This window comes from Cyprinodon tularosa, unplaced genomic scaffold (genome assembly GCF_016077235.1).
Source record: "Cyprinodon tularosa strain WSP-4 unplaced genomic scaffold, ASM1607723v1 ctg6, whole genome shotgun sequence".
Lineage (NCBI taxonomy): Eukaryota > Metazoa > Chordata > Actinopteri > Cyprinodontiformes > Cyprinodontidae > Cyprinodon > Cyprinodon tularosa.
The window spans coordinates 691,126-714,981 of record NW_024039340.1 but is presented as its reverse complement, the minus strand read 5'-3'; the positions used below and the strand labels follow the sequence as shown (position 1 = coordinate 714,981).

The 23,856-nt window shown below is 44.0% G+C and overlaps 1 protein-coding gene across 2 annotated transcripts in view; it reads left to right on the top strand.

Moving 5' to 3' along the window:
* Positions 1-23,856, top strand: part of akap6 (A kinase (PRKA) anchor protein 6) — a 212,192-nt gene that overhangs the window by 151,650 nt on the left and 36,686 nt on the right. For both annotated transcript variants that reach the window (XM_038307063.1, XM_038307061.1), the window contains exons 14-15: positions 13,838-13,984; positions 17,081-17,335. In XM_038307063.1, coding sequence (XP_038162991.1) covers positions 13,838-13,984; positions 17,081-17,335 — 402 coding nt within the window. The remainder of the gene's footprint in view (positions 1-13,837; positions 13,985-17,080; positions 17,336-23,856) is intronic.

The following is a 23,856-nucleotide window of genomic DNA, read 5'->3' as shown; positions in this document are numbered from 1 at the left end:
TTAGGTACCCCATGCTAGTAACGGGTTGGACCCCCTTTTGCCTTCAGAATTGCCTCAATTCTTGGTGGCATAGATTCAACAAGGTGCTGGAAGCATTCCTCAGGGAGTTTGGTCCATATTGACATGATGGCATCACACAGTTGCCGCAGATTTGTCGGCTGCACATCCATGATGCGAATCTCCCGTTCCACCACATCCCAAAGATGCTCTATTGGATTGAGATCTGGGGACTGTGGAGGCTATTTGAGTACAGTGAACTCATTGTCATGTTCAAGAAACCAGTCTGAGATCATTCCAGCTTTATGACATGGCGCATTATCCTGCTGAAAGTAGCCATCAGAAGTTGGGTACATTGTGGTCATAAAGGGATGGACATGGGCAGCAACAATACTCAGGTAGGCTGTGGCGTTGCAACGATGCTCAATTGGTACCAAGGGGCCCAAAGAGTGCCAAGAAAATATTCCCCACACCATGACACCACCACCACCAGCCTGAACCGTTGATACAAGGCAGGATAGATCCATGCTTTCATGTTGTAGACGCCAAATTCTGACCCTACCATCCGAATGTCGCAGCAGAAATCGAGACTCATCAGACCAGGCAACGTTTTTCCAATCTTCTATTGTCCAATTTCCATGAGCTTGTGCAAATTGTAGCCTCAGTTTCCTGTTCTTAGCTGAAAGGAGTGGCACCCGGTGTGGTCTTCTGCTGCTGTAGCCCATCTGCCTCAAAGTTTGACGTACTGTGCGTTCAGAGATGCTCTTCTGCCCACCTTGGTTGTAACGGGTGGTTATTTGAGTCACTGTTGCCCTTCTATCAGCTCCAACCAGTCTGGCCATTCTCCTCTGACCTCTGGCATCAACAAGGCATTTCCGCCCACAGAACTGCCGCTCACTGGATGTTTTTTCTTTTTCGGACCATTCTCTGTAAACCCTAGAGATGGTTGTGCGTGAAAATCCCAGTAGATCAGCAGTTTCTGAAATACTCAGACCAGCCCTTCTGGCACCAACAATCATGCCACGTTCAAAGTCACTCAAATCACCTTTCTTTCCCATACTGATGCTCGGTTTGAACTGCAGGAGATTGTCTTGACCATGTCTACATGCCTAAATGCACTGAGTTGCCGCCATGTGATTGGCTGCTTAGAAATTAAGTGTTAACGAGCAGTTGGACAGGTGTACCTAATAAAGTGGCCGGTGGGTGTACTTCTGCATTAACCCAAACACGAGAGAGCTATGTAAACCAGATAGACCCTTGTTTGGTCCAGGTGGTAATCCACTTAATGTGGTGGGTATGTTCACGGAAACTTTGTGTAGAGGAGAACATGTAATGCAAGAAAACATGTATGTAATAGAAGATTTACATGTAGCTCTGTTAAGCAGACCAGCAAGCGTTAAGCTAAACCTTGTATCCAGAGCAGATAGCATAGACATTAAGGTGTTAAAGGACAACTACCCTAAATTGTGTCAGGGTTTAGGAGTGATGCAGCAACTTTACACCATCAAGTTAAAACCTAATGCTGTACCCTTTTCCCTGGCCACACCCAGACGCGTCCCCATCCCTTTGCTGGGAAAAGTGAAACAAGAACTGGGGATAATGGAGTCAATGGGAGTCATCAGCAGAGTTGAAGAGCCAACGGCCTGGTGTTCAGGTATGGTCCCAGTGCCAACTAAAAATGGATCAGTGCGCATATGTGTGGACCTCACTCATCTTAATGAAGCTGTGTGCAGGGAAAAATACATCCTGCCCTCTGTTGAACAGACACTTGGATCCCTGGCCGGAGCAAAAGTTTTCAGTAAGCTCGACGCAAACAGAGGCTTTTGGCAGGTTCCACTGTCACCAGAGTCAGCACACTACACAACATTCATCACGCCTTTTGGACGATACCACTTTAACAGACTTCCTTTTGGGATTGCCTCAGCCCCTGAACATTTTCAGCGTAGAATGTCAGTAATCCTAAATGGACTGCCAGGTGTGGTTTGTCACATGGACGACATTCTGATTTGGGGACAAGATCAGCTGGAACACAACACCAGACTTCACACCGTGCTTAAGAAGCTACAAGAGGCTGGAGTCACGTTAAACATGGATAAATGTGAACTGACCAAACAGGAAGTGAAGTTCCTAGGACATATCTTGTCTGCAGAGGGAGTTCGACCCGACCCGGACAAAATAAAAGCTGTGAAAGCTATGAAGGAACCAACTAATGTCAGTGAACTTCGCAGTTTCCTTGGGATGGTTAATCAGTTGGGCAAATTCATTCCAGGACTGGCAGACAAGGATAAGACCCTGCGTGACCTCCTGTCAAAGAAAAACCAGTGGGTTTGGAGCTGTGCACAACAAAAAGCGTTCGATCAACTGAAAAATGATCTGACGTCGACACCAGTCCTCACACTATACGACCCAAACAAAGAGTTGAAACTGTCAGCAGATGCCTCATCCTATGGTCTGGGAGCTGTTCTATTTCAGAAGAAGCGGGAGCAGTGGAGACCTGTCGCGTATGCATCACGCTCCCTAACAGAAACTGAACAGAGGTATGCACAGGTGGAGAAGGAGGCGCTTGGATTAACGTGGGGATGTGAAAGATTCAAAGACTTTCTTATTGGGAGACATTTCTCCTTAGAAACAGACCATAAGCCACTTGTCAGCCTGCTAGGACAACAAGCACTTACAGAGCTTCCTCCCCAGATCCAGCGGTTCCGACTCAGGCTTATGAGGTACAGCTACTCAATCACCCACACTCCAGGCAAAGCTCTCCTTACAGCAGACACACTTTCACGTGCACCTGTTAACCAGGATCCAGATCCTAGAGCTACTGCTGAACTGTTGGAAGCCACAAACATTTATGTGGATGAAATCATTAGAAGCCTACCTGCTAGCTCGGCATACATCACACAGCTGAGAGAAGAGCTCATAACAGACAGCATATGTTCAGAGGTTATCTGATATTGTCAGAAAGGCTGGCTAGACTACAGCTTTCTTTCTGGCCCTATAAAAACATATTGGCCTCATAGAAATACTCTAACTGTACTGGATGGACTGTTATTAAAAGACGCCAGACTTGTTATTCCAACCACTATGCGGAATTCTGTTCTTGTCGCCCTACATGAGGGACATCAGGGAATGTCCAGATGCAGGGAACGCGCCAGAGAGACAGTTTGGTGGCCTGGTCTGAGTGGTCAAATCAACGAACTCGTGAAAAACTGCTCTGTATGCATAAAAGACCGTGCCAACCCTGTGGAGCTTTTAATGCCTAGTGAGCTCCCAGAGAGGCCCTGGCAGAAGGTCGGAGCAGATCTTTTCACCTTAAACGGCAGTAGTTATTTATTTCTGGTGGACTACTACTCCAGGTTTGTGGAGATAGCTAAACTGACTTCTACAAGATCTGAGGATGTCATTGTGCATGTGAAGTCGATATTTTCCAGAGATGGAATTCCCGAGCTTTTCTACAGTGACAACGGTCCCCAGTTCTCAAGCCAGCAGTACAAAGACTTCGCAGCAGCCTATGGTTTCAGTCATATAACCAGCAGCCCAAGGTTTGCTCAAAGTAACGGCGAGGCTGAACGTCATGTCCAAACTGTAAAAAGGCTATTAAAGAAAGCAAAAGATCCCTATCTTGCACTTTTGGCCTATCGTGCAACCCCATTGGCTAATGGATATAGCCCAGCTCAATTACTAATGGGACGTAGACTTCGCACCCCTGTCCCTCAGCTTCCCTCCTTGCTTATTCCCAGCTTGCCAGACAAGAATGCAGTGGAGTCGAGAGAGAGAGAGAGGAGAACAAAGGACAGCAAGGCGTTTAACAGGAGACATCGGGTGAGAGACCTTCCTCAACTTTCCCCAGGGCAGCATGTGTGGATAAGGGACACCAAAACTGAAGGGATAGTCATCTCAAGCCACTCCACGCCCCGTTCATATGTGATGGAAAGCCCTTCTGGTGCCACCAGGAGGAACAGACATCACCTGATGCCACTAACTGACTTCACACCAAAGATATAACTCCCCAGTACACCTACAAGTCCTACTGAAGCCATCTCGCCCACACCAAACCAGCCTGAGAATGAAAGTCAGGAGTCAAAGACAGTTTCACCAGCTCCTGTCAGAACAAGATCTGGTAGAGTAGTGAAAAAACCTCAAAGACTCAACTTGTAATTTTGAAAAGGGTTCATATAAAGAGATTGTGAAAAAAAAATGAGAAAAAAATAAAAATGTTCAATTCAATTCAATTCAGTTTATTTATATGGCGCCAAATTCACAACACATGTCATCTCAAGGCACTTTACAGTTCAACCAGATCATACAGTCAAATTGATACAAAGTTTTCTATCTAAGGAAAACCAGTTGATTGCATTGACTCATTGACTCAAATACAATCCCCCACACTAAGCATGCTTGTAGCGACAGTGGAGAGGAAAAACTCCCTTTTAACAGGAAGAAACCTCCAGCAGAACCAGGCTCAGTGTGAGCGGCCATCTGCCGAGGCCGACTGGGTTTCAAGGAGACAGAAGCAGAGATACAAAAAGCAGCTGTAAAAGGCGGCCCCGTCCAGGAAACACGCAGCCAGGCAGACGAGCTCCAAGGCAGCTCCCATGCCAGTGGACGAAGAGAGCACATCCACTCAGTCACGGTCAGAGAAACAGGACCACACTGGAAAACAGGCCGATCTCCAACATCTATAAACAAGGGTGTTGATGGAAGCAGCACAGCTGATGTTTCTTTCCAGGATGACGTCACAGCCAAACAGGAACAGACGAGGCAAAGCTACTCTGAGGAAAAGCAGAGAGAGCAGAAGGTTAGAGATTGAACTAACAGATTCTGCAGAATAGGAGAACAGAGAGAGAATGAAGCAGAATGATGAAATGGGGGTCCCTATGTCCTCCAAAAGTCTAAGCCTATAGCAGCATAACTATAGAGATAGCTCAGGATAACCTGAGCCACCCTAACTATAAGCTTTATCAAAAAGGAAAGTTTTAAGCCTAGCCTTAAAAGTAGACAGGGTGTCTGCCTCACGGACTAAAACTGGTAGTTGGTTCCACAGGAGAGGAGCCTGATAACTAAAAGACCTGCCTCCCATTCTACTTTTAGAAATTCTAGAAAACCATTAGTTCAGCTCTCATACCATAAGAAATTCTGATGTTAAAACGTTGTTGGTGTGAGTGTCCATCTACTGCATTGTTTTCTAAGAAAGGGGGATGTGGTGTAATTTGTTATAAGCAGGTTTTGTCTTATCGTGAAAGGCCCAACAGGAAGTACTGTGCGTGTTTCCGGGTTGGTGTTTAGAGAAGCTAAATAAATGGAGACAATTGTTTGACAAGAAGTTGGCTGATTTCTTTTAAAGACCGCGAACACGACAACCAGAATCTGTACTTTCTATTCCTTACATTTTTAAAACAAACGTTACTCGTTACTCTTGGCTTAGGTTTAATGCAGAGGTCATGGATTAGTGGACCGCTGTCCGGTGTTATGCCAAAAAGTGCATGCCTGCCGAGATATGCATCCCCAGTCGCGGGAGCGCACCTCGCTCTGTACAACTGCGACTATGGACAAGGAAAGCGGATTAAAATATGGAGTTACCTGTTGTTGTATTAATGATATAAAAACGTTTAAATATTCATCTCGAGGGAAAAAAATTGTGGTTATTTTGCAGATTCATTTACAAAAGTACGGGTGTTATGATTATGCACATTTTCTAGCTTTTTATTCTAAAAAATCTATAATATTACAGCAGCAAATTATCAAAGCATTTGCAGACCCGTGTCCTTTAACTACTGATGGATATACAGGAATACAGTCAACTCTTTTGAGATAACACGGGATGCAGTAATTTCTTTTTTTGGTTTTTTATTTAAAAATTCAATGTATAACATGAATGCATAAATACCGTTTAAAGTAACAGATCATTAAAAATGTCTCCGGACCTTTACTGGTTGATGAGTTTTTTTTATTCTGACCCCACTGATTTTTAATTGGTTACCCCTAATTTAATGTTTATAAATCTTTATTTCACGTCATGTGCGCCATCCAATGCAGATCATTGGCGCCATCCACATAGAGTGAAAACTAATGTAATTGAATGAGTCATATAACGCAAACACTCATTGGTTAGCTAAAGCAGGTGTTCTTCAAATTGTAAACACGGATTGTCTATGCCATGCTACAACGTCAGATTCAGAAAACCTAATTACCTAATTTTTCCTCATCTAGCGAGCTTTCTAGTGATTTAATTTTTTCCTCTAATTCATGGATCTTTTTTTGTTCTAACTTTTTTTCATGAGATGAGAATGAAATAATTTTACCTCTCATCACTGCTTTACCTGCTTCCCATAGAATAGATGCTTATGTTCCTGGTAAATCATTGCACTCCAAGTATGATGCCCACTCTTCCTTGAAAAATTTAAGAAATCCTTCCTCTTTAAGCAGCGATGTATTAAATCTCCAGCACTTGTTTTGTGGGGCTATTTTTTATTTATTTATTAGGGTTAAAGTAACAGTAGTGTCATGATGGGGTCTAAGAGAGTAAAGCCCAAGATGCAGAACACACATGGAGAACGTTGGTAAAAAGTCCAAAGAGTTTATTGTAACACAAGCACGTAGTAAATATGCAGGAACAGTTCAGTCCGGGGGCTGGTTCACTGGGGTATGTGCGGGGAACGGAGGATGGCTGGTACTCTGAGATCATGAGGGGCTAAGCTTCTAGCTGTGAGCTTAGCAAGGCTAAGTTGGATCTGAGCTTCCAGCTCAACACAGAGAACAACAGGGGATAATCCACACGGAAACCTCTGGGGAAACTCCTCGAAGAAGTCTTCTGGTTTCATCCACGTAGGGATCTGTGGGTTGGCTCACCAGGGCAGTTTAGCAGGTTGGGCTTCCCAAGAGCTTCTGGCTTGAGACTGGTTTCCTGTGACGCAGCTCTCCCAGAGCTGCGGGTCAGAGACAGGGTTCCAGTGAGGGTGCTCTCCCTAAGCTTCACCAGGAGACAGGAGGTAAAGCTCATCCAGAGCTTTCACGAGAAGACAGGAGGTTAAGCTCATCCAGAGCTTTCACGAGGGACAGGATTCCTGTGAGGCAGAGATAAGGAAGATATTAGAATCTGGTCTCGACCTAGGAACAACCAAGACTCAGTTAATAGCAGAAGGTTCAGGAAGCTAACCAACTAAGATCAACACTGCGGCGTGGGATCAAGGTCAGTCAGGGGCTTATAAAGGAGAGGTCTTCTAATGAGAGGATTAGGAACAGGTGTGCAGGAAAGTTCCAGCTCCAGAAGACCCACAGCGCATCCTGCTGGAGACAGAGGGTAATCTCCAGATCCCCACAGTAACTCCAAACCTAAGGGAAAAACAAAGAGAGCAGAAGAGGATCCTCGGCGCCCTCTGGTGGGCAAGCCTGAGGATCCCAACAGAGCCCCCCCCTCAAGGGCGGATTCCAGACGCCCCCTGAAAAAAAAAGTCCAAAAAACAACCCACTCAGGGTGGGCGGAGGGGGCACTAGGGTGAGGAGGGCCAGAGATAACAGAAAATAGAGTCCAGAAAACAAAGACAACCCACCCAGGGTGGGCGAAGGGGGAAACAGGCCAGGAGGGCAGAAAACAAAAACAGAGTCCAGAACAAAAAACGATCCACTTATGGTGGACGACAGCAAAAGAAAACCCAAAAACTTTCTTGGGCACAGTCTCTGGTGGCCGGCCGAGGGACCGGCAGCGGGACAGATTCTCAGGTGACCGGCCGAGGGACCGGCAGCAGGACACAGTCCCAGGTGGGCTGCCGTGGGGCCGGCAGCAGGACACAGTCTCAGGTGGCCTGCCGTAGGACACAGTCTCAGGTGGCCTGCCGTGGGGCCGGCAGCAGGACACCGTCTCAGGTGGCCTGCCGTGGGGCCGGCTGCAGGACACAGTCTCAGGTGGCCTGCCGTGGGGCCGGCTGCAGGACACAGTCTCAGGTGGCCTGCCGTGGGGCCGGCTGCAGGACACAGTCTCAGGTGGCCTGCCGTAGGCCCGGCTGTAGGACACAGTCTCCGGTGGCCTGCCGTGGGGCCGGCAGCGGAGGCGTAAAAGCTGCTCAGGAGTCCGACCACGGGGCTGGGAACGAACCAACGTCTTAGGAGGACCATCGCCGGGCCGGAGGCATGGCAGAGGTTCAGGGGGCCGGCCTATGATCCGGCAACGGAGCAGAGTCTTAGGTGGCCAGCAGCGGGGTCGAAGGCGACGCTGACACTCTGGGGGTCTGCCACGGGGTCGGCGATGAAGATGATGCTCCGGGGGTCTGCCGCGGGACCGGAGGCGAAGCTGACGCTCTGGGGGTCCGCCACGGGGCCGGAGGTGAAACTGATGCTCAGGAGGTCTGCCGCGAGCCCGAAGGAGAAGCTGACGCTCTGGAGGTCTGCCGCGGGACCAAAGGCGAAGAACCTTCTCAGGAGGAAGAGGCCCAAACTTCAGCAGGTACCCCCACGGGGTACCCCGTCCCCTCCTCGGCAGCTCAGGCTCAGTAGCGACCGCCGACTGCGGCTCAGGAGGAGGCTCTGGGGAGACCATCGAGTGCGGCTCTGGAGAAGGCTCTGAAGAAGCCGCCGACTGCGGCTCTGGAGGAAGCTCTGAAGAGGCCGCCGACTGCGGCTCTGGAGGAGGCTCTGGGGAGACCATCGAGTGCGGCTCTGGAGGAGGCTCTGAAGAAGCCGCCGACTGCGGCTCTGGAGGAAGCTCTGAAGAAGCCGCCGACTGCGGCTCTGGAGGAAGCTCTGAAGAGGCCGCCGACTGCGGCTCTGGAGGAGGCCGCCGACTGCGGCTCTGGAGCAGGGGAGCCCGTCGATTGCGGCTCCCGATCAGGAACAGGGGAGCCCGCAGATTGCGGCTCCCGATCAGGAACAGGGGAGCCCGCCGCTTGCGGCTCCCGATCAGGAACAGGGGAGCCCGCCGCTTGCGGCTCCCGATCAGGAACAGGGGAGCCCGCCGATTGGGGCTCCCAATCAGGAACATGCGAACCCACTGACCGTGGATCCGTCTCAGGAACATGCGAACCCACCGACCGTGGATCCGTCTCAGGAACATGCGAACCCACCGACCGTGGATCCGTCTCAGGAACATGCGAACCCACCGACCGTGGATCCGTCTCAGGAACATGCGAACCCACCGACCGTGGATCCGCCTCAGGAACATGCGAACCCACCGACTGTGGATCCGCCTCAGGAACATGCGAACCCACTGACTGTGGATCCGCCTCAGGAACTGGGGAGGCCATTGACTGTGGTTCCTCCACAGGGACAGGAGAAAACACCCATGGAGGCTCATGTTCAGTCTCTGAGGTGGCTTGCGGCGTCTGTAGAGAGCTCTTGATGATTAGTGGTCCCTGTAGAGAGGCTCTAGGAGGCCTATCTCCATCAACTCCAAATTCTGAAGTCCTTCTAATCTTTAGCTCAGGGGTCTCTGGACGGCACAGGGCAGGCTCAGGGGTCTCTGGACGGCACAGGGCAGGCTCAGGGGTCTCTGGACGGCACAGGGCAGGCTCAGGGGTCTCTGGACGGCACAGGGCAGGCTCAGGGGTCTCTGGACGGCACAGGGCAGGCTCAGGGGTCTCTGGACGGCACAGGGCAGGCTCAGGGGTCTCTGGACGGCACAGAGCTGACTCAGGGGTCTCTGGACGGCACAGAGCTGACTCAGGGGTCTCTAGACGGCACAGAGCTGGCTTAGGGCGACGCCTTTTCTTTCGCCGAGAGGTCTTTGGAGCTAGGCTAACTGGTTTATAGGTAGAATCTGACGCAAAATTAACTGGTTGAGAAATGATAATTCCAGAATGGATAACAGAATCAGAGGCTAAAGGTTCAGGCAAGGGGTCAGGTTTTAAATTAACTGGGTCATTAACTGGTTCAGGATCTGGGTCTGGCTGGCGTGTAACAGAAAGCGGTGGCTCGAAAGGGCAGAAATCATCTCTATCTCCATAGAAAAAGTTCCATAGATTAGCTTCATGGATGTGGGGAGCTCAATTAACAGGTGAGGGAACTGGTTCAGTTTTAACGGTGACGGGTGCAGGTGTCTGATCAGGCTGACGGGGAACTCTAACTGTATGATGAGAATTAGATGGGTTAATCTTAAGTCCTTTAACGGATGGAGCTAAATGGAGGTCGAGAACATGAGAACTGAGGCTAAACTGGCGTGGAGAGGAACTGGAACTGGTTTGTGATGCAGTGTTTAATCCTATGGCTAGTTTTATGAGATCCTCGAGGTTATCTGGTTCGACGAAAAAAGAAAGCTCTTTTCTGACGGATTCATTTAAAGCTACGAGGAAAGCTGACTTGAGTGCAGACTCGTTCCACCCGGAAACGGCTGCTCTACTCAGGAACTCGGAAGAAAATTCAGCTAAGGACCTATCACCCTGTTTTGAATTCAGAAGGTAACTAAAAACGGAGAAACTAGAGGACTGAGTCAAAGTTTTCTCTAACTCTCGGATGAATCTTTCATATGTGCAGTTTGTTCTGGTTTTAAGCGGAAATTTGGTCTCCGCCCATTCGAGGGCTTCACCAGACAGAAAAGAAATAATAAAGGCTAACCTATCCTTATCAGAACGAAAATTAGAAGCGTGAAAACTAAAAAATAACCGACACTGAAATAAAAATCCCTTGAGCTTACTTGGGTCGCCAGAAAATCTCTCAGGTAGAGGAGGACCAGGTGACGAAAACGATGGGATGAGTTCAGACCAGAAAGGAGGGTTATCATCTTGACTCGGAGGTGCCGGACGGAATTCCGGAAGTGACGAATCCGGAACCGGAAGTTGAACTGGCGCCATCTTGTGATTCCCACGAAGCTTGTGGGATCTTGAAACGAGTGTTTTCTTAGAGTCAAACGGGGATTTTAACTCACGGAGGGACTGAGTGTGATCAGGAGTAGGAGCGTCCTGTTTCTCAGAGCTACGACGGAGGTGATCTGCTGGGCTTTGTGTTTGGCCGCAGTGTTCTGTCATGATGGGGTCTAAGAGAGTAAAGCCCAAGATGCAGAACACACACGGAGAACGTTGGTAAAAAATAAAAAAGTCCAAAGAGTTTATTGTAACACAAGCACGTAGTAAATATGCAGGAACAGTTCAGTCCGGGGGCTGGTTCACTGGGGTATGTGCGGGGAACGGAGGATGGCTGGTACTCTGAGATCATGAGGGGCTAAGCTTCTAGCTGTGAGCTTAGCAAGGCTAAGTTGGATCTGAGCTTCCAGCTCAACACAGAGAACAACAGGGGATAATCCACACGGAAACCTCTGGGGAAACTCCTCGAAGAAGTCTTCTGGTTTCATCCACGTAGGGATCTGTGGGTTGGCTCACCAGGGCAGTTTAGCAGGTTGGGCTTCCCAAGAGCTTCTGGCTTGAGACTGGTTTCCTGTGACGCAGCTCTCCCAGAGCTGCGGGTCAGAGACAGGGTTCCAGTGAGGGTGCTCTCCCTAAGCTTCACCAGGAGACAGGAGGTAAAGCTCATCCAGAGCTTTCACGAGAAGACAGGAGGTTAAGCTCATCCAGAGCTTTCACGAGGGACAGGATTCCTGTGAGGCAGAGATAAGGAAGATATTAGAATCTGGTCTCGACCTAGGAACAACCAAGACTCAGTTAATAGCAGAAGGTTCAGGAAGCTAACCAACTAAGATCAACACTGCGGCGTGGGATCAAGGTCAGTCAGGAGCTTATAAAGGAGAGGTCTTCTAATGAGAGGATTAGGAACAGGTGTGCAGGAAAGTTCCAGCTCCAGAAGACCCACAGCGCATCCTGCTGGAGACAGAGGGTAATCTCCAGATCCCCACAGTAACTCCAAACCTAAGGGAAAAACAAAGAGAGCAGAAGTGGATCCTCGGCGCCCTCTGGTGGGCAAGCCTGAGGATCCCAACAAGTAGCATGATCACTGACAGCAATAGGATGGATTACAGCATCCGAGACATCAGACAGCAGTGAGCTGCTGATTAAGAAATAGTCCAAACGAGAGTAGGAATGATGGACATTAGAAAAGAAAGTGTATTCCTTACTGTTAGGATGAAGAGATTGTCATGCATCACAAAGACTAAAACCACTCATGCATTGTTTGACTACATTTAATGATGACTCCCTGTTGTATTCAACCTGTCTATTTCTCCATTTAGACCAAAGTTGAGGTCACCCCTAATAATTACAGAACAGTCCCCGTGCTTTGAAAGTGCATGAAAAAGTTTGTGGAAGAATGAGGGGTCGTCAACATTTGCACCATATATGCTGACAATACATAACTTTTGGTTATAAATAGATATTTTAAATATGATGAATCTGCCTTCAGGATCAATAATTTTGTCTAATAAAGTAAAACTGATGTTTTTGTGGATTAAAATAGCTACTCCTCTCTGTCTAGAGTTATAGCAGGCTGCAAACACATCAGGGATCACTTACAGTTGTCGCTGATTTATGGGTTTCTTGCAATAAGACAACTTCTGCATTTAATCTTTTACGCTGGTTAAAAATCTTCAACTGTGTCTCTCTGGTGCCAGCTCCATGCACATTCCATGTCACAAACCTTACATTCACCATAGGTGTGAGTGAGAAGATGAAAAGTACATGCCTCTGAATAAATAGTTATACCTAGACCCAGGTAGCATCAAACCGTGTGCTTGTAATTTTGTGGACCACATGGAGGAAGCAGACTAATAAGATAAAGTAAGAAAGAATTAAGAAAGCGTAATGAGTGAGAAAAGGTGAAAGAAGAACCCCAGTCAATGCTTCCTGTACCCAGCTGTGACTAACAGCCATACCGTGCCAGGTAGCTTTCCAGGCTCGTCAAGGTCTAGTCTTTTAGGTGACAAATCTATGGTTAGTTTGTTCCCTCAGAAATATGGGACAACTGTTCAAGTTTACACCTGACTTTGTTTAATTTACAATTATTGTCTTAGCTGAGTAGATTGGTTTTTGAATTACCTATATGTCACCATTTTACTTACGCATAATCAAGAATAAAATCCCATCTTTTCAAAACTGTGTACTGCCACTGACTGTCTTAATAAAAAATTATGATTACTATAAGCAGGGAGGTTAGCAGATCTGAATGTGGCTCGAGCTAAGCTTAACAGCATAGCTGCGAGGGTGGGTCACTAGCTTTAGTCGCTTAGGGAAAATCCATGGAAGGCGACAGTGGCCTCAGATGTAGGAGTTTGCTCTGCAACCAGAGCATTGTCAGTTCAAGTCTCGGCCTTGTTTTATCCTTAGGAAAGACACTTCACCTGCACTGTTTACTGGTGGTGGACAGAGGGCGGGATGGCACCAGTGTAAGACAGCCTCACTTCTGATAGTGAGCCCCAGAGTAGCGGTGGGTACAATGTAGCTTGCCACCATTAGTGTGTGTGTGAATGGGGGAATGTCTGACTGAAGTGTGAAGTCTGTTGACTCTAAAAAGTGCTTTTTAAGTACAGGCAATTTACCATCCAATACTGTACTCTGTTCTGTAAGGATCATGGATGGAGAAAGACGTTTTTCACTCATGGTCCCAGTTTTGTGTCTGGAAAAAGAAATACGTAAACATCCAGTTTTTGTGGCTGCTGCAGTCATAGGTTGCGGAATCAGACTGTCCTAAACTTTGAATCAAAGTTTGTAATGAGTTTTCAGACATGGCTCAAGGATTTTCCTCGCTTGGTTGAAAAAAAATTATTTTACTTACAGTCTTTGGATTCCTGTTCGGTCCATGTTTATTTTCATCACATGTTATATTATTATCAAAGCCCAACAATTGACATGAGTGGTGAAAAAAACCCTGACAAAGAGTTTGAAGCTCATCATGCATTACATTACATTTATAACTTTTAATGTATGCTCTGCCTTTTCAGCTATTTGACCTGTGTAATTATTTCTTATTCCAGAGCTGCCTCACTGAAATGCTGATGATGGAGAACTGGAAGACTAGTTTGCTCAGACAAGCAGCCAACCTAAAGAGGAGTGGGAGTGTACAGCCAAGCAACTTGCACATCAAAATGCATAACCTTACACAGACGTGGCAACAACTGGAGGTAAAACACATTCAAATCCCCACACAAAATTATTATGAGTATAACTACATTAGTCCTTAGTTAGCCTGTCCTGCATCACTGTCCAAAAGATATTAGCACGGGTTCTTAAAGCTTCTAAGTTTTGATAAACTATGTCTTTTTAACTATACAACCTTTTTTTTACCTTACCGCCAAGTGATTGCATAGGTTTTATCATTTCAAATATAGTTTTACCTCTTTAATTATTAATTTAGGAAATGTTTTAAAATCAAAACATACTAGCTAAACGTAAAGCTTATGTAAACATGAAAAAATACAAAGTAGACATAAATTGTCCTGATTTGAATTCAACTGAAAATGCTAATTAAGAAAAGCCAAAGGGAAATTAAATTTAAAGTATCTGATTGGACTTTCATTAACTAGTTGTTGTAGACATGGATAGCTGTAGGCAGGAAGGATCTTTGGCAGTGGTCTGTCTTGCACTGGATCTATCGCAGTGAAATTATCTCAAGAGGTTATGAGAGTTCCTTGAACAAAGCTAGTCCTATTTATAGAGTTGTGAGCTTTTTAAAGCAATTTCCTCTAATGCTGCTACCCCAGGAGTTGATAGCAGAGGAGATCACACTCACCATAACAGACTTACAGAAGATATACACCATCTTACTGCAAACAATGGAGGACCTAATCTTCCTTAGTAGGAGCAGTCCCTTCTTAGAGTCTCTGCTCTGTCCCTTCTTAGAGATGGTTTCACAGTCTCCAGTCAAGTTTGTTGTCCAGGAGAACAGCAAGGTATCTATACTCCTCCATATCTTTTCCCATGATAATAATATAATTAAACTTGTTCCTGTTTCCGAAATTTAAAATAATTTCCCTTAATTTGTTTATATTCAGGATCAGATGATTCTTCCCACGCTATGTCAGAAATTGGTTCCCCAGCTTCTTGGCTATTTGATTAGACAGTTGGCATTTCAGTCTCATAAACTATGGTCTTTTTATCAGATATTTTTTAATCCAGGCAATTGTTAATTGACTCCGCCTGAGTCTTATAGAGTTTTTGACAATTTAAGTCAAGCTGAATAATGTCAAACTCAATGGAGACTAAGGTGAAGGCATCAGCGTTCTGTGTCTTTACTCTTCAGTAAACACGTGATATGATTAACATGATCAAAAGACATATTGTTTGTTCTGTCCCTAATTATGCCAGACCTGCAAACCTTTTTTTTCCATGTCAATTGGAAAGGTAGAATTTCATCCAGCTGCAGCTCAGCAGTCAGGGCAGCAACCAGGGGTTCTTTGTCTCAGTGGCACACAGCAGGGGTTCATTGTCTCAGTCGTTCATCAAGGCAGTCCTTCTCTCCAGTCTGGCTCTATAAGTTGTGAAACTCAAGAGAAATGTGCTGCAAAAGGTCTTTTTTGCAGCAGTTTGGTTCTGAAAGGTTCTGACTTATCCTTGAGGATTCTGGAGATCTGGGTCTTTCGGTTCCGGCAGGATCTCCATCTTTGTTTTAAAAAAATATAGATATAAAAAATATAATCGCAGATGTCTGGGGGACAGTGATTCGCCTACATATTATGAATGCTGGCATATCATAAAGAATAAATTATGTACAGTTTAGTTTGTGCCTTCAACTCGTTGCCCATAGGAAGACGTTACTTGGATATAACCTAACGGAATATCTTCAGAACAGCTCCAAATGACACAAAACTCATATGGGTGAATAGAACTTGATGTAATAACGTAAAATCAAGGGCCCAATGTAAAAAAAAACGGCGTTACCCTTTAATTCACATATTTACGTATTTACATATTTGAAATATTCATAGGGAGAGGGTTCTTGGACCGTGTGAAGATGTCCTTTCATATTGATTTATCTTCATGCGTGCTAATATTTTACCTCACAATCCAATACAAATGTCCACGACCTCATCCGTCCTCACATTTGCAGCACTGACTTCATTAACAGGTGTATATATAAGTAATTCAAATCGGTGAGAGCACATTGTTAAGTAGTAACCGGATAAAAAAAAGAACAACTGCACAGTCAGACAGCCACTTATTTACAGTGTAATGAAAGACAGTGTTGTGCAAGATATGTTATTTATTTCCCACTGGAATTTATGAACTAAGCCCAACTCCTGTAAACCAACGTTGCATCAATATTCCTAACCTGAGTCCGCATATCCATCTGGAAACATTCCGTAGAAGTAATTTTGGGAAGGGGTGAAAATACTGGTTAGCTGATTGGCCTATGTTGGTGATAGACGGGCCAAATAAACCAATCAGATCAACGAAGCATATGACGTACTAACAGAGCGACGACGAAGAGGAGCCAATTGATAGATCAAACTCTTGCCGAAACCAGTCGGGAGAAGAGCAAAAACATCTTTTCCTCTGAGAAAAGCCTCCAGAGTTTTGCTCTTCTTTCAGTGAAGAAATACTCTGTAATTCCGATAAAACTTGCTCGATAGCCACGCTAACGCTAGTTTCATCGGCTGAAGCTGCCATGTTCTTTAGACTGAACTGTCGCGCTTCTCGTTGTGCCACACCTCAACCCGCCTCAAAGCCAACGCTGATTGGACGTTCGTTTGGTGAACGGCTCCAAATTTTCTTTAACGGAGAGTCTCCAGACTAATTAGCGAGTGAAATCTTGAAAGGTCGCGAGATCAGGATGGTCTCACGAGGCTACAATATTCCCCCTTCCCCAAACTTTAAACCTAGCACAGTAAAGCCCGATAAGTACCATTCTCCTTGCAACCGGCAAACCTAGACTTGTCTGTCCGATTTCCAGATGGAGAAATGCGATTCAGCACTCCAGGGAACATGTATCCACAGATCTACAGTCCAGTAGCGATATGCTTTATACGACCACATCCGACGCTTTGCTGTTGACACTTGTTGATGTATGCAGTTTTGATGCAGTTTCTTGACCGAGGAAACCCATTCCATCAAGCTCTCTGCGCACTGTTCTTCAGCTAATCTGAAGGCCACATGAAGTTTGCTGATGTATAATGTAATGTAATGCTTACACTGTTGTACAGCATTTAGGTCAATAACAGATTCAATTTTTAACCCATTAATAATGTATCAAATTATCTTTTTCTTCTTTTATGTTTCAGAAAATTCTCTCTGAGAATTTAGTGCCTTATTCTTCTGACCAAAAGCAGTCATCAAATACTCTGCTTGTCAGTGGTCGAGATGTTGCTGCTGAAGGTCCCCACTCAGTATTGTCCCCAATGACAAATTCACTCCTGGAGCAGCTGGAGGCTCGTATCAAGGAGCTAAAGACATGGCTTCGAGAGACCGAGCTGCTCATCTTCAGCTCTTGCCTGAAACAGGAAAAAGATGCCTCTGAGCAGCTTCCAAATTTCAAGGTAGGAATTTTAATGTTGACAGCATTTTATTTTATGATACTGGCTTAATTTCAACCCCATATCAAAAGGGTTAAAAATTGGGTGGTGACAGTTTCCAAGCTTAACAGAAGATGGCATCTGTATAAACCAAAAATCAACAGTCAAGCTCTGAGAGAGGTTCCCAGACAGCCGAAGGAAATTGGGATGGGTAGTGATTCAAGTTTCACTAGTCAATTTGATACTGATTTTCAGGAATTATAATGGATTATATTTGATTGGATATGATCTGTAATAAAAAAAAAACTTACCTTTCACCTGTACTGATGAAAAACATGATTAATGATTTATGCACATGTTGATCCTAGTATACTATGTTATTCAACAGAACACTAATGAAGTAATAGTGGTGGACTAACAATGAGAAAGAAATATATACTTGCTTAAAGGCAAACCTCAGACCTTGTGATCGAAAGCATAGATGCTCCCCTTTTGAAAACCTGTCTATATAAGTTGGGAGAAGACGCACTGTAGTTGGCCAGGTCCAGAGATGGCAAAAGTACTCACTTTCCGTACTTGAGTAAAAGTACAGATACTTGTGTTAAAAAATACTCTGGTAAAAGTGGAAGTACTGATTAAACTTCTTTACTCAAGTAAAAGTAACAAAGTACAGGCTTGTAAATTTACTTAAAGTATAAAAGTAAAAGTAGAAACCACTTTTTTCATGCTGTTGCCTACATTTTAAATGGATGTCTGCCAGTAGGACTAGATCTCCGTTGTGTTCATTTTCAATCATTTCGTCGTCCATGCTACTATGCTAACGCCACCGCCACCAAGCTGCAATGATTTGCCGCGAATGAATACCACCGAATCTGTCGATTCATCTTGTAGTGGTGCGTCAAATGCAACGTAGATTCCCATCCAATTAGATTGAATTTGGTATTGATGACGTGAAAAATAATAACGGTAACTCCATTGAAATGATTCAAAACTAAAGTAACGAGCCAATTTTTTAAAATGTAAGGAGTAGAAAGTACAGATATTTGTGTAAAAATGTAAGGAGTAGAAGTAAAAAGTCGCCATAAAAATAAGTAGTAAAGTAAAGTAAAAATATCAGAAAAATCTACTTGAGTACAGTAACGAAGTATTTGTACTTCGTTACTTCCCATCTCTGGCCAGGTCATGTGACCTGGAAGAACATATAGCTTTACGGCCACAGGCTCTTAGTCATGGAGCTGAGGCTTTTGCTCTACAATTATTCCAACTCCTTGAGCATTGGTCATGGCTGAGGAAAGGAAAAAGTATAAACCTTCAAAAGAGTCGATCTTAGGAAGGAGTTTGTTCGTTGGCAATGTTATTATTAGACTGGTAAGTTAAGACTTTGCTCATAGTATACAGATATTTATCTTTGTTATTATTTTCGATGTGTAGTAGAAGCAAAATACGGGCAGTTACAGGTCTAGCTCTCCTAGTGGTGAGTAGTTACAATTTATTATAATTGATTTAAAATATGAAAATCTGTTTCTTTTTTTAAGACAGCTCTAAGACAAATAGAGAAAAAAATAATGCACGCCATCCGTATTTAATGTAGAACAGCCCCTACTGAGTTTTGAATCTGAGATCCTGCTGTTTATCTTTAGATATTTACTATCTGAAACAGGAATATTGGGAATCATGTTAAAATGTAAAACTACTCCCACATGTTGTGCTTTCTAACCTAATCATCACTTTATGATGTATGTAGGTAGGATTTAGACAGCATGCTATCATTTTGAGAATCACAGAACTCAAATTCAATCCAAAGTATATTCAAATACCATTTGTTGATATAATTTTCGAATGTAAGATGGCAAATTCTCTGTTAAATCAGGAGTACCGGTAACTGAACACTACATCAAACATGTTAGTAGTGGTTGTATGTATCAGTGATGGGCAGTAGCGCCGCTACATGTAGCGAAGCTATTAGTTTAACTACATTTTCCAGTAGCTTGACCGTAGCGTCGCTGCTTTATTTTTCAAGTAACTTTCCAGTAGTTTTGTTATTATTTTTTATCAAGTAGCGACGTAGCGTCCACAAACGCTACAAAATCCAGGGCAAAACTAAGTAATGAAAGCAGGTTTTCTATTTTTGAAACAACAATCAGAGTTATTCGTTGGACATTCACGCATGAGCCTCTTTTCTGCCTCTCCTGTCTGTATCTACGAAACATGCTCACGCGCACTGCAGTGGAACTCAAAGAATGACACACACAGACACATGCACACACACAGAGCCACCCACACCGGATGGAAAGGGAGACAGGAGCAGAGCGAGAAGAGCAGCCAGAGATTTTGAAACTTGTTGAATCCTCTGATAAAAAGTACGTGTTCAGATGTCGGTTCTTGCCCATAGAGAGCTCATGTGGCCAGGACTAGCCATTTGTTTTACATAGCCAAACACTCATTAAAACAGTCAACTACAGTCCATTTTTTTTAAATAAAAATGAGAAAAATACATCAGCTTTAACTTTATTTACACCTTTAATTTCCAGATAGTTCAATCTGATGAGTGCCACTAAGATATTCTCATTAGAGAGCAGTAGCCAAACTTAGATATTGTATTTTCATGGCCCAATTTACCAGACAGGTTGGTACAATGTTAAGTAGCTTCTGATGTAGTTAAGCTACTTTTAACACATTAGTGTAACTTAGCTTGCTATAATTCTTTAGGTGGTAGCTTTGGTGTAGTGAAGCTTAATTTATTGTTGAGTAACTGATAGCTTAGCTCACTACACTGGACAAGTGGCTTGCCCAACACTGGTATGTAGAGCACTTCTTTAAGTGGCATCACAAAAATCGTAACACTATGGCGATGAGTAGCCATAAACAACTACGCAAACCCAGGCCTAGGCCTACTCAGTCACGTAGGTCTGGCTGCACCTTCAGACTCCCAGTTTATCTATCATTTGTGTTTGCGCTGTACTCACCGTTCATGGGCGTCGTGGGAGCTGCAAATGATGATGGATTTTATAATTCCTCTTGGCGGATTGTACTATCGAATGCTGGAACTGGGTTGTGTACTGACACGAGCGGATTTGCACCCCTAACTGGATGTGTTGCTGAGCCCCTTTGCCCAACCGAACCTGTCAGCTGGCCCGAAATTGGACATTCTCGGTTCATCTTTAGCAGGCGTGGCAGGGGAGCCGCCAGCAGCGCAACAAGATCAGCGCTTTGGATTACCATTCTTCTGTGTTTGTCAGGTAACATACATCCAAACCCAGGACCACTAGTGACTGAACTGTCGAGTCCCGATGTTTTGAAAAACAGCAGTGGCTTGCGTTTCATCCATGTCAATGTGCGCAGCCTTATAAATAAAATCGACGCTATTCGCATATGGGTTAAAATGATGGACAGTGATATACTCGTATTATCTGAGACCTGGCTCAAGCCTGCGATTGCGAACAATGTGGTTTACATCGAAGGGTACAATATCTATAGGACGGACCGTGGGAAAAAAGGAGGAGGGGTGGCCATATATGTAAAGGCGTCCTTGGACTGCTGCGTCGTCGAGGCAATTAGTAAACCAAAGTTTTTCGAACTCTGTGCCATTAAACTCAATCTCCCCAATGGCGCTTCCTTGACAGTAGTAGGTTGCTACAGGCCACCATCGGCAGTGGCTGGAGCATCTGTGCTGCTGTCTGACTTCCTGGGAAAGCTGTCAAGCGAGTACATCGTCTTGGGGGATTTAAACTAGGACTATCTCTCGTCGTCCTCTGCATTAAGAGACTTGTGTGATGCACTGCAGTTGACTCAGCTGATCAAGTCACCTACACGCCTTAATATTAAATGTATGGACAAATCTACGCTGCTTGACGTTATCCTGACCAATGCTCCACACAAATTTTCTGCGGCTGGTGTTTTTTGTAATGACGTCAGTGATCACTGCATGGTTGCGTGCGTCAGGGACTGTAAAATGGTTAAGACCAAGTCACGGTTTGTTTTTAAACGACATCTTAAGCGTTTTAATGAGCAGGCATTCTTCATGATATTTTCCACAGTGACTTAAATGCAGTTTGTTTTATGGATGATGTTGAAATGGCCTGGGATTATTTTAAGAAAACTTTTTTAGCCATCATTGATAAACACGCCCCTTTTAGAAGATTTAGAGTGAGGGGCAGGGATAACCCCTGGTTTAATGATTGTATTGCTACTGCAATAAGAGAACGTAATGAGGCATGGGTAAAAGCAAAAAAATATAATAGTGATGCAAGCTGGTTGAACTACAGGGTATTAAGAAATAAATGCACAAGACTAATAAAAAGTACAAAAAATGAGCATTACCTTAATTTAATAAAAGAAAATCTCAATGACCCTAAGAAATTTTGGAAAGCAATAAAATCATCATCAGGCGATGTGCCACCTCCCACTATCCCTGAATATATTGTAACTAGTCAGGGAGAAATTAAGGATAAACAACATATGGTAGACACTTTTAACATGCACTTCATCAATGCTGGAATTGCTACTCAGTCAACTCTTCCAGCAAATGTTAGCAGAGGTAGGCCTACAATTACTGTTCCAGATCCAAATATGAGTCAAAATAGTTTTAATTTCAGCTGTATTTCTGCTTATGAAGTTCAGAAGGCTTTGCAAGGACTAGACTGTGAAAAGTCTGCTGGGCCTGACCAGATTGAACCGTATTTTCTTAGAACTGCTGCTAACTTGATTGCTGAGCCTATTGCCTCAATTTTTAATCTTAGTTTATGTAGTGGTACCATACCTACATCTTGGAAGTCTGCTTTTGTCCTCCCACTTTTGAAAAGTGGAGACCCTTCCTTATTGGACAATTATCGCCCAATCTCTAGATTGTCTGTGCTGGCCAAACTGTTTGAATCTCTTATAAACGAGCAACTCAAACTTGTTTTAACTGAGAACTCAATTTTAAACCCATTGCAGTCTGGCTTTCGACAAGGTCATAGTACAGTCACAGCTGTTACCACAGTCACAAATGACATTTTGAATGCTTTAGATAATAAGAAGTCTTGTGCTGCAATATTCATTGATCTTTCTAAAGCGTTTGATACAGTGGACCATGATCTTCTTTTGAAGCGATTACAAAGAATAGGCTTTAGTGATACTGTACTACGGTGGTTTTCAAATTACCTTAATGATAGAACGCAGTGTATTGTAATTGATAACTATACCTCAACATCATTAGAAGTTACAATGGGGGTCCCACAAGGGTCAGTTTTGGGTCCAATTTTATTTTCTCTTTATATAAATGACTTGGGTAAGGACCTGATGACAGCAAAAGTGCATCTTTATGCAGATGACACTATTTTGTACACCACAGCTTCATCAGTGAATGCTGCATTTGCACAATTGCAGTCTGCTTTTAATCATTTACAAACATTTCTTATTGAATTAAAGTTGGTACTGAATGCTAAAAAAACTAAAACAATGACATTCACACATTCACGATCCTCACCTAACATTAGTGTTTCAACACAAGATGGCACTAAAATAGAGGGAGTATCATCTTACAAGTATTTAGGCATCTGGTTGGATGATAAGATGTCCTTTGGTGTCCATATTGAGAGCCTCTGTAAGAAACTTAGACCAAAGTTGGGTTTTTTCTTTAGAATGAGGAAGTGCTTTCCCTATCTTGCGAGGAAAAGGCTAGTTCAGAGCACATTCCTGTCAGTGCTTGACTATGGGGATACACTGTATATTCACTCCAGTTTATTCTTACTTAAAAAACTGGATGTACTGTACCACTCTGCCTTACGTTTTATCACAGGTGCATCAGCTAGGACTCACCACTGCACTCTCTATGAAACTGTACAGTGGTCTTCTCTTTACATGAGGAGAAAAAATCATGTACTGACTTTTATTGCTAAAGCCCTTATGGGTAAAGTACCTTTATACATTTTTAATTTACTTTCCATTCAAGATAGTACTTACAGGACTAGGTCATCAGAAAAAATACTTTTACATACTCCATTTACAAGAACTGAACTAGGAAAAACAGCATTTTCATCATTTGCACCTAAAGTATGGAATGAACTTCAAGCCACTTTAAATCTTGAAGTACTTCCATCCATAAATTCTTTTAAAGACCTGTTAAAATCATCATTAACTGACAGATGCAACTGTTTTTGATTGGATGCCTTATTTGCTGTTTGCTTTTTGGTTGTATGTGTATGCCCAATCTTGTTGTGTTGTGTTTAATTTTGCCTAGATGATATGTAGCTGTGGTTGTCTTGTCTCCTGTGGTTTTATGTTAATGTAACTTTTTAAGCCGCCTTCTTGGCCAGGACTCCCTGGAAGAAGAGTTACTTTAACTCAATGGGACTTTCCTGGTTAAATAAAGGTTAAATAAAAAAAAATAAAAATAAAAATGTATACAGCTTATGATGATAAACTCTGTAAAGTTTAAAAAAATATCATAAAGCTACTCATCTCTTACTCAACATCAAGACAAGAATCAACTGTTCAACCAATTAGTAGAGAACAATACAGAGGGGCGCACACAACAGCAGAAATTTAAAAATTTTTTGTACCAC